The sequence below is a fragment of the Gavialis gangeticus genome, unplaced genomic scaffold, assembly GCF_001723915.1.
Source record: "Gavialis gangeticus isolate Ggan-Ray unplaced genomic scaffold, GavGan_comp1, whole genome shotgun sequence".
NCBI classification, from domain to species: domain Eukaryota; kingdom Metazoa; phylum Chordata; order Crocodylia; family Gavialidae; genus Gavialis; species Gavialis gangeticus.
The window spans coordinates 71,040,987-71,052,360 of NW_017729034.1; the positions used below are offsets into that span (position 1 = coordinate 71,040,987).

At 42.6% G+C, this 11,374-nt stretch overlaps 1 protein-coding gene across 1 annotated transcript in view; it reads right to left on the reverse strand.

The window, feature by feature from the left end:
* The window catches only part of ACAT2 (acetyl-CoA acetyltransferase 2), a 24,393-nt gene that overhangs the window by 2,747 nt on the left and 10,272 nt on the right, over positions 1-11,374 (reverse strand). The window contains exons 2-7 of the mRNA XM_019527091.1: positions 8,728-8,862; positions 5,391-5,572; positions 4,001-4,118; positions 2,565-2,708; positions 1,289-1,411; positions 381-535 (exon numbers count right to left, since the gene is read on the reverse strand). Coding sequence (XP_019382636.1) covers positions 381-535; positions 1,289-1,411; positions 2,565-2,708; positions 4,001-4,118; positions 5,391-5,572; positions 8,728-8,862 — 857 coding nt within the window. The remainder of the gene's footprint in view (positions 1-380; positions 536-1,288; positions 1,412-2,564; positions 2,709-4,000; positions 4,119-5,390; positions 5,573-8,727; positions 8,863-11,374) is intronic.

Below are 11,374 nucleotides of genomic sequence, written 5' to 3' on the forward strand. Positions count from 1 at the left end.
AAAAAAAAAAAAAAAAAAAAAAAAAAAAATCTTACTCTTAAGCCAAAATGACACTTAGGCCAGCCACTCTGTAAACTAGACTAGTTTCTACTTAGACTGGACTCTAGACACTCATATAAAATACTTGCTTTGGGAAAAGAGGGCAAGGGGTAGGCAATCAAAACCTCATATACTCTCCTATTTGCTACTAGCCTGGGTACAGAATTCTTTCAACATAAAATTTCTTTTTTTTTTTTTTAAATATAAATTTCTGCAAGGTAAAAACAAACAAACAAACAAACAAACAAAAACCACACATCCCCAAAATGTCAATGAGCGTGGACAGTCAAGACAACAAGTCTTAAAAACAGCAGCAACAACGATTTACTGATACTACTTACAGCTTTTTTTATTGCTGCAATAGGTCCGACTCCCATTATGGAAGGATCTAAACCTACTTGTGCCCAAGATACAATCTGTGCCAAAGGAAGAAGGCCTCTTCTAGCAGCTTCTGATTTCTTCATGAGAATTACAGCTGCAGCTCCATCATTTATACCTGCAAAGTGATAAACAGCTGCTTTAAGTTATAGCCTAGGCATTTCACTAGAAACAGACATATCCCTGTCCTAAAAAGTCTGTCTAAATTACAGGCTTGGCAAATGGTAATGTATGCAGACTACTGATCTTTAGATAGCATACTGGCACATGGCTCCACTAATTTTGACAAAGCTACACTCATTTAAGGCAGTTGAGAATCTGGCTTAATGTGTTAACAGCTTAGCCTTACGCACATAAACCACCAGCCCCTGAATTATTTGTGAAAGTATTTAGGAATGATCTGAATGATGGTGGTGGAGGCTGCATGGAACACAAGTTGGGAGGGCAACAGAAGGAACAATACAGAAGGAATAGAGACTACTGCAGGAAAGAGTCCCAGAGTAATAGAAATTTGATTTTTCTTAACTAGTGACATTATAATGTTATGGAACATTCAGAATTAACTAATCACCATATTTCTACTTTTCCCATTTAAAAAAGTGGGAAGGACAACCAGAAATGCAGTTAGATTATGAAATGGAGAGGTTAGTGAACTTACACACCATTAACAAACAGCTCTGTCTGTGTGTCAAGACAAGCCACTGAGATTTGAAAAAAAGAGTTAAACTGATTCAGGGTTGATGTAAAAAAGAAAGTTCCTCCTAAACAACATACCACCACTCGTATTCAAGTTCCTACCCATGGTCCATGCATTTGTGACTATACGCTACAGATACTGTGCTACTGAATTTTGTTTCAGCCACCGACAAACCTGAGGCATTAGCTGCAGTTACTGTCCCAGTTCCATCAGTCAGAAAGCAAGGTTTTAACTTAGCCATTGTTTCCAAGTTACTTCCATGACGAGGATGCTCATCTGTTTTAACTTCTACAGGACCTGCAAAGTATCAGACTTTCATTTAAGACCAACCCTCTAAAACTGTACGCCTAAAGACATTTTAAACTCCTGAGAAAAATAGCTGACTGTAGTCTCTGTTGTACAGCATAAGCGATAAGCAACAGCTTACCAGGGGGATATTAGTCCCCTTCAAATAACTGATTTTTCTACAAAGCTACCATGGCTATAAAATAACAATCTATCATCATGATAAGGTCAAGTTTGGGTTGCAGCCACATTGTTCCCTTTCAGGTGTGGTGGCAGCATGTGTAACTACTGCACACTTTGGCTTCTCCAACAACCCCTCTGTTATACCAGGAAGCATCTCACTTTTGCCAACCAATATTGCTCTTATCTGAGCTAGCTAATACTGTCCAAAAAACCTGCACAAAAATCCTCTGCATTTCATCATTGGTTTTATTATCTCTCCTTACTGACTACACAATGCATAGCTCAACCCCAAAACGAGGCAAACCAGAGCTATTTTACACCTAGAAAATGTAAAGAAATTGAATGCACCTCCCTTGTAATTTCTCTTGACAAAAATCAATTTTAGGGATTTATAACCACACCCAATACCAAAGTCTTTGCCCACTCCAGAACATCCTTGGATCAAGCAACTAACAAATGCCTACCTCCCAAAAAACCTATCTTTTTCAATCAGATTTGTTTAAAAAAAAAATAGTAACTTGTTGGTCTTTTCGGAAAGTCCACGTGCAACTGAACGTAACAAAGTCCTCAGGTTATTTTCATCATGTGTTTCATTTGTCAGGAAGGTCTAGGCATAGGAGATCATGGCAAGCATGAACAAATTGTAAGTTTAGTGCAATAAACATTTTTTGCAACAGGTCCCATCTCAACTGCACCCCTAAGGACAAATGCCACAGAAGTCGGGGTAAGAGGGGGCTGTTTATATAGAACCATTTAGAAAAAATAATTATGGTTTCCTGAATTTGCACGTTCTGACTATACATTGATGCAGAGAGAGAGAGAAGATCCAGTAACAAATATACCTATCAGAAGTTTGATAAGTGGAATTCATCTTCCTACAAAACAGGTTCTTACAAAGACATCTTCCATTGATTGTACTGAACAGTACATCTTGCACTATCAGCTTGCATTCATTCAATGAGTTATTACTGTACACACGCACCTTTTCGAGAAGGAACAAGAACAGAAACAATCTCTTTGTCAAAATATCCAGCTTTCTGCGCGCCTTCTGCCCTAGTCTGTGACTGCACAGCAAGTTGGTCTTGCTCTGCTCTGCTGATTTTCCACTGCTTGGCCACATTTTCAGCTGAAACAAACAAAATGTGTGTGTTAAGAAAGAAAATAAAAGTGTGATCCTTTTCTGCTATCATTAAATTTAATAGGTCTGCAATTACAATTCTAACAGGTTAGTTTTCATCTTTGCTGGCAACAGTTAAACTTGCTTGGTGACTTTCGTTCTAAGCAAGCGTTATTTGCTCAGAATTTTCTGCTACATTCACTTCTGGGTTCAGTTTCAGAATTGACCTTTTTTAGGTTACAAGCAAGTAAAAACAAGTGTTTCTGGCTTTAAATGCCTATGGACAGCTTTTCAGAAGTTCCAGTTGATAGTCAATACCCCCTTCCTCCGCAGGATGGTTTCTGCCCATTCATATACGTACTTCAGTGTGTGGTCAAGGCTAGTTTTAAGCCTACTACTCTTTGGCTTGATGCCTTTACCTCTAGATGTTTGAGGATAGGGATCTGTATTTATAGTTACTTGTTGCAAGTACAATCTGTTAGGGCAGGAGTGGGCAAAACAGGGCCCATGGGCCAGATTCAGCCTACCAAGGGATTTTATCCAACCATGATGGGTCTCAGTCCTGCCCAGCCTAGGTGCAGGGCGCAGCCCAGACCATGGCACATGGGGCTGGTTCTGCCATCCCCATGGTGCACAGTGGGGCTGGGGTGGTGCGGTGGCCAGACTCATTTTCCGGCAGTGGTGGTTTTCCGCCACGCCCAGCCCCACAGCCCAAGCACCCTGGCCCATCTGCTCCACATCCAAGGCTGGCGGTAGGACCCACATGAGTAAGGCACGCAACCAGGTAGATGGGATGGGGCCATGGGCAGGTGGGGAGCAGCGTCTCAGAACAGAATGGGCAGGCAGGACTGAGATTGCAGGGAGTGACAGCATGGGGGTGGGATCTAGAGCAGAGCAATGATCTGCTGCCTGCACACCCATGACTGATGCTGGTTCTGCAGGCAGGGCATACGAGGAGCAGATCGCGGCCATGCCCCAGGCCCCATCGCATGATCCCAGACCTAGCCCCACCTGCCCATCCCACTCCCAGACACCACTCTAGCCCTACCCTGTTTACCTGGTTGTGCACCCTGCCTGCATGGGTCCCGGCTAGTCTGCCAGGGTGGTGACAGCACAGGACCAGGGCCTGGGGAAGAGGCATGATCCATTCCCAGCACACCTCTGCCCACAAAACCAATGCCCCCAGGGGCATGCAGGCAGCAGATCATGTACCAGAATCACAATTTGAACTGTCCTGAGTTAAATCACACTGTTCTCCTGAACCTTTTTTTAGTTAAAACTTCAGAAGTATTGCTGCTTACCTGTTATACCCATGTGATATTGATAAAATACATCTCTAAGACCATCACAAATTATACTGTCCTGCAAGGAGGTCTCCCCCATTTTCACTCCAGCTCGCATATGAATTAAGTGAGGAGCCTGTAGACAAGGGAATTTGAGAAAAAGTTTAGAAATCTAAATGGTGCTACTTTGACTTGGGTAAGAATTTCTTCTGCCTCAAACTACATTATTAATAGCAACTCTGACTTGAGCTGCAGGCCAGACAGAACCCAATCCGATATCTGTCCTCCCAGACTCCAGGTAGCCTATGAACAGTCTGAGAGAGAGATAGTACAAGAAACTTGGCACACCAGTCAAAGCCTACTCCTCTGAGCTTCATGTGAAAGAACAAGTGCCAATGCTACACTGAGCAAGCCTTATTGCCCGATGTTAGGACTGAAGTATTCTTTAGTGGATGGTATTGCTAACATGAAGTCCAACTAAAAATATAATCAGTCTCTTGGCTACCACACTATCCATTCTCTGCCATACTGCCCTGCCATCAATCTAACTTCAGACTAATATGGATAACTACCTCTCATTCTTTTCCAACTTCTGCAGAAATTGAGAAGATTTTTGATAGAACCATCCCCAGAGCTCACAGAAGTCGTGTATAAACAACAGATTATGTTTATTTCATATGTGCCTACTGCTACTTAAGGTACACCAAAGCCTGTCTATTCAAGTGTTAAAAGAAAAGATACCCAAGTCTAACTTCCACAGGTCAGACAAAAAGGTTCTGATGAATCAGCATTGGCTTAAATTTTTTTATTAGTGATGGTCCCAAACAATCCCAGAGTACTGGGATAAGTAGGAGCTGTACAGGGAGACCCTCCAGGCCTGATGGGAAGTTCACTAAAATGAAAAGAAAATATTTTTATTGATCTACTTTAGATACAGATCAGGCCCTACTACAAGGTTCTTACAATTCCCTTTCTCCACTCCTAGCAGGATTATTTAAGAGATTTTATTGGGAATCATCATGTGTAGAAAGATAATTTGAGAGAACAGGTTTACAGTGCAGCATTTTCCTATTACACACAGACTCTTATTTAAAAGAGATACTTCTTAGATTATACACTAAACAGTTCTATAATTGTTAAGTCAGGAGGTAATCCAAATAATCTCCTGTAATGGTATATATCAACAGAAACACGCATACAATGTGTTATACTAACATGTATGTGTTCTAGTAAATTAATTTTGGAAATGGTCCTACTGAGAAACAAATTGCTCAAACAGATAACAGGAGGCTACTGAAAAAGGTAAATAAATCCTTAAACAGCATTTTAAAAAATTCCATGTTAATATCAGATACCGAACCTCAAGTTGTGAGAGTGATTCTATATGGTCAGAAAGCCACCACCTCACCTTGCTCATGCTTTCCATGCCTCCTGCCACCACAATGCTGGAATCGTCTGTCATTAAGGACTGCGCCCCCAAGCATACAGCTTTTAGGCCTGATCCGCAGATCATTTGACAGCTCCAAGCAGGCACTGTATATGGGATTCCTGCACCAACGCTAGCCTGCCGAACAGGATTTTGACCAGCACCTACAAAATATTATTGACATGACAGCATTCCAATCCAAAAAATGACCAATACATGCACCCTATTACTTGGAAGGGATCTGGCTGTCACCTCCTAAGTTTAGAGCTCATTCTTACCCACGAGTGGGCAATTATTTCAGTTGCTGGGCCACTTAAGTTTTGGTAAGCTGTTGAGGGCTGTACACAAAATCTTCAGAAGATATCATTTGAACAAGTTATAGATAAAAAAACCCAATCATAGGCTTAAACCCTGCCCCCCCACAAAAAAGCCAAACTGTAACGTATTTTAATTTTATTGCAAAAAATATTTTTGCCGCAGTTTGTGGGTTTGGTTGGTTGGGTTTTTTGAGAGGTGACTGCATAATAGCTCAAAATAAAGTCTTACTCAAAATAAACACTTATTTGTATATTGTGTGCAAGGGAGGTGGGGGGGAGCAGATGTGTGGGTGGGTGTGTGTGTGGAGGGGGTGGGGATGTGAATGTGTGTTGTGGGGGGCTGCCCCTGCAATACGTCCTGGGGGCCAGCCAGGGTATGGGAAGGAGGCAATCCTTTTATTGCCACACTTTTATTGCCAGGACAGCTGGCCCAGGCAGTGCAGTGCAGGTGTGTGCCATGCACCCCTGCATCCAGCCCACAGCTTCCCCCACAGAGTTCTGCATGAGGCCAAGCCCCTCATAATCCCATCCAGGGTAGCCCACTCTGTGCTCCAACCCACACCCACCAACGGCATTGCCCTGGTCAGCGCACACAGATTCCCAGTGGGTCTGCTCTCACTGCTGCTGCAGCTACCCAGGTACTGCTCAACTCCCCACAATCTCCAGCAGCTCCTCCTCCTCCTGCCCCTGCTGTACTACGTGTGGCTGCTCATCGTATCAAGCGGGCAGAGCGTGGACGACAACAGAGCCCATCATGTGGATGACAGCAGAGCCCACTATAGGCAGGAGCTGCTGGGCTGCAGCTTCCTACTGCCTATAGTGGCACAACACGAGCAGGAGGAGGAGGATGATGACGAGAAGTTGCTGGAGGCAGGGGGAGCCAAGTAGTACCTGGGCAGCAGAAGCAGCCCTGCTGGGGAGCTATACGTGCTGGCCAGGGCCTGAACCATCAGCAGGTGCGGGCAGAAGCATAGCACAGACTGCTTTGTGCAGGAGCGGGCAGGGCTCTGCCCCATGCGAAGCACTGCAGGGACAAGCACAGGCCATATACAATCAATTGGTGGGCCAGATCTGGTCCATGGGCCATATTTTGCCCACCCCTGTTCTTACCCGTCAAGGGTAATTAACAGGAGCTTGGTTAGACACCTACTCTTAGGAAAGAGGCAGACCTATTAGAAAGTATTCCTAAACAATAAGGGTTTTTGCTCACATGATTTAGAGGGCTAGGAAAAGCCCCCTTTCAACTGAAATTACATCGGTCTAGAACAACATGATTTCTCAGGTTAACTGGAGATAGAGTAGCCTACCGCCACCATTTTATTCTCACTCCAATACAGCCTTTTCAATAAGTTCGAGAGCTCATGGCAAAGACGGTGCTGTGATTCAAAGAAAAGCAGAGCGGGCAGAAAAGCAACTCTAGTTTGGAGGGTTTTGCTACTAGTTTGTTGGGTTTTTTTTGAAGGGCTGTATCTATATTACAGACATAGAAGTCAGGGAACCCGGTTGCAATTTGTTGCGTAAGCTAGATTAAAGATTTTAACCATATTCTGCCATGCGCTTGTACTTGTGTGATAAAGTAAGGTATGAGAGCTGCAAAACCAGAGACCTCCACAGTTTGTTACCAATAATTTATCTGCACTCAGAGACCAGTGGAAAGCAAGTATTTAAATACAGAAATGTAGGATTTGCCTATTCAGCTTAGTGACAGCTTTCATAGTCTGCATTTCTTTTTTAATCCTTTATTTTAAATTATTACTAAATTTAAGCTTGAGCATTTTACACAAATCATGAACAGTTATATTTACTATATACGCAACAATAAAGATAAGGCACAAATAGATAGCAAGAGTCAGAAAAGCTTTCATTCTTTTCTGTAACCTTTGATAGAAAGAATGGGAGCATTGTGTTTGGAATAAAGCTTTTTGCAAGTCCATGTCTCCAGGGCAAAGCAGTATCAACTCTTTTGTATAAGAAATACAAAAAAAATAAAACACACCATGCAAGTAGACAGAGTATAGGAGACAAAGAAAATGAACTATATTTTGAAACCGAATAGATAACAAAATGTATATATCAGAGTTTATATTTATAAATAAGCCTATGAACTACAATATTCTAGTAAAAGCAGAAGACTATTAAAAAGTCATATTTTTAACAAATCAAGCTTATCTTGGTGGATCCTAATTTAAGGATTACTTCTATGGTACCATAAGGGGTGCTCAACTCCTGGCCCACAGGTCAAATCCAGCCCATGGAGCCTTGGCATCAGGCCTATGGGACTCCCCATGAGCTGGAAAATTTGGCGGTGGGGGGCGTCAAATAATACTGCCACTCCACCCCCACTGCCAAACTCCCAATCCCCATGTAACTGGATTGGGGCCACCTCTGGCCCCCCATCTCACACAGCTGGATTAGGGTGGGACCAGCCTGCCCCCTGCATGGCTAGATCAGGCCCCCGCTACCCCTACCCCACATACTGGCCTACAAAACAGATGAGGCACCGCCATTCCGCCACTGGACAAAAAGTCTGGGCACCATTGATACAGGTCTTTGTCTCAAGGGACTTCCAATCAGAGTCAATATAGGCAGAAATGATTAACAAAAAGCATAAGGGACAAGAGAAGAGGAAGATTCCCATACTGACATATCACAAGCCATGATCAGTATTATAAACAAACTTTGTTAGCTCCTGGGATTAAAGGTAAAATGGATATACAGTTTCCAGAATGTTGGTTGGGATAAACCAGGATCTCCTCTCTTTAGTACTTTAATGGCAATGAAAATTAAAATTTTAATCATCATTTAAAAGATTGAATACATTTAAATGGAAACAACAGAGGTTTTATAATACAGTACAGAATGAAATATTCCAGCAGGTAGTTTATTTTAAAAACAAAAATATGCTTCTAATTTTTCTAATCTTCTTGTGATCGGAGAGTTGGACTTTTTATATGCAAAAAAACAAACCAAAAATAATCAATCAAATCAATTCTTCAACATACCTGCTGTCAAGACTTGTCCAAATATAACCTCAGAGACTTCTTCTGGGTTGATATTTGCCCTTTTCAATACTTCTTTAATGACAATGGAGCCCAATTCATGGGCCTGCATAGTGGATAAGGCACCATTGAAGGAACCTAAATAGATGCAAATGACATGTTAGATTTTTAGAAGCAGATGGATTATACTTGAACTTTTTACTCCATATTCACCTTCCCAAGCCTGAGAATTCTGAGAAAGCAATGTCTATGTTTTCACTTGAATTATTTCAAAATATTATACAAAGTGTTGTTATATGGCAATTTCTGTCTGTCAACTTATTTTTTTGCTCAAGTCAGTCAGTGGAAGAAGAAAATGAACACTGAAAACAAACAGCTAGTTTGTATTGATCACAGTATGGGCAGTCCTCGGACTTAAGATACAACTGGTTCCTGAAAACTGCATCTTAAGTTGAAATGTCACAACTTGGAACTGATTATCCCATAGGAACAATGTTATAAATGGGGTTTTGGTTCCTGAACCAAGGCCCGATACCCTATTTTCGCCAAAAATAACCCAGAATTTTGTATTCAATCAATTATAGATTAGTAATATAGCTACATTAATGTATTTATATTGTAAATAGCAATCATATTGATTTGGAAGAACTTCTTTGAGGAGACTTTGCTAGACTTTTTGAATGGCTCTTAGCTAGAGTCTTCGCTGCAGGTTTTTCTGGAGTCTTATCTGCTTTTTTAAAGAAAGTGTCCAAGGAAGTTTGGACAGATGTTCTCCGGGGAGATGGGCGATGCAGAGAACTTGTTTGCTGGCGTGACGTCAGATCAAGCATCATAAAGTCAAAACTAATGTCAGAAAGTCAAGACAGTGTCAGTTTATAAACATTGTAAGTGCCATTTGTTGCAACTCAAAAACGTCTTAAGGACTGCCTGTAGCTCAACAACCTAATGAACTCCCAAAAGAGGATGCCTGTAGGTACCATTCAATGTAATGTTGCTCATCTAAAGGGGACGCTTCCAGCCCATGTTCAGTTTTGCCTAACCTTCACTTCAGGCATTGTAGCACTTCGATGTACCAAAGCAAGAAAAAAAAATCATGTCTCTGCTGGATAAATATTTGAGGAAGAGACTTAAAGTTACTGGGAAAGAGTTAATATGTCTTATGTAACATTTCAATTTAACGCTATGTTTTGGTGGAGAAAAAAAAAGGAATCCATTTTCCTTACAGAATAGGAGGCACAAGGTGACTATATTCCAAGAATATGACTTGATTTAGTGAAAAGAGGGGGTGAAGAGAGGATATAAATGCCACTGTACTCACAGATGCTAAGGTTGAAATTGTGACCCAAATATCAATTAAATATAATATGGCAGACTACTCCAGTCTGCCATCCTATATTCTGTTTGGAGAATCCCTGATGTCAGCTATTTCTATTTATGCACCGCAGTCCATTTTTTAAAGTATTAATATCAGAGAAAACAGGGCTGTAAGGGGATCCCTTGGCCCAAAGAAAGGATCAGTTACACCTGAACCATTCCCCAGTGGAGGTTTCTCCAACTTCCTCTTTACAACCTCCAATAATAGAGAGTTCACAGCTTCCTGAGGTAGTCTATTCTACTGCTTACAATTAACTATACTAACAATTAGCTTTTCCTAATGTTCAATTTAAGAACATTTTTCTTATTCTTTCAAAAAGAAAAGCAGTTCTCCCACAGTTTTTTTAAAGTGATTATATACATTATTCTCTCTTCCCTCAACCAGAATATAATCCATCTAGGAGAAAGGGAGAGAAATAGATGCTATTTGCTGATTTTGCTTTCTGGGACTATTATTCTACTCAACACAGACCTTTTAATTCATTAGCCATGCTAAAAGTAACAAATCCTCTGTAATGGAGCATCGTGTCTCATTAGTACCTACAAAAGGGATAAAAATATTCCCTCAAAGGAATCTCCAAATAGATCAGAGAACGAAGAAGAAACAGGAGAAATCAGCAGTGTTTAGTATACCAAGTGCAGGTTTTACAGCATTTTAGACAACCCTACACTATACACTATATCCCAGGGGAGGGCAAAATACAGCCCGTGGGCCAACCTGCCAGCCCTTTCTACCTGGCTTGTGGGGCCTTCAAAAAATTTAGAACATTGATTTATATCTGCCCATGGCCACCTGTCAAAGATGACATGCTGTTAGCAGCAGCAGGACCCAGCAGGAGCCTGTGGCTGAGCAACGAGGCTAGCCCAGCCCCCCACCCCCTTCCCACCCTCAACCCCCACCCAAAAGCCTCTGTGGCTTCTGGCCCCATGCCCCTGCAGCTGTTCCCTGTCCGTCCGTCCGAGTGGGTTAACAGAGGGCCCGTGGGAAGTAGCACAGGAAGTGGCAGCTGCGGGGAGCGGCAGGACCCACATAGTGTGCAGCAGGCGGCAGAGCCACAGCAGGCAGCGGAGCCATAGTGGTTCTCGGCGGGCAGCAGGGCCACAGCAGGCCCCAGCAGGCAGGACAGTGGGCCCCGACGGGTGGCAGAGCCGCAGCCAGGCCCCAGAGGGTGGCAGGGCTGCAGCAGGCTCCAGGAGGCAGCAGAGCCACAGCAGGGCCATTGTGGGCCCCAGCAGTTGGTGGGATTGCAGCGGGTGGTGGAGCAGCAGCAGGCAG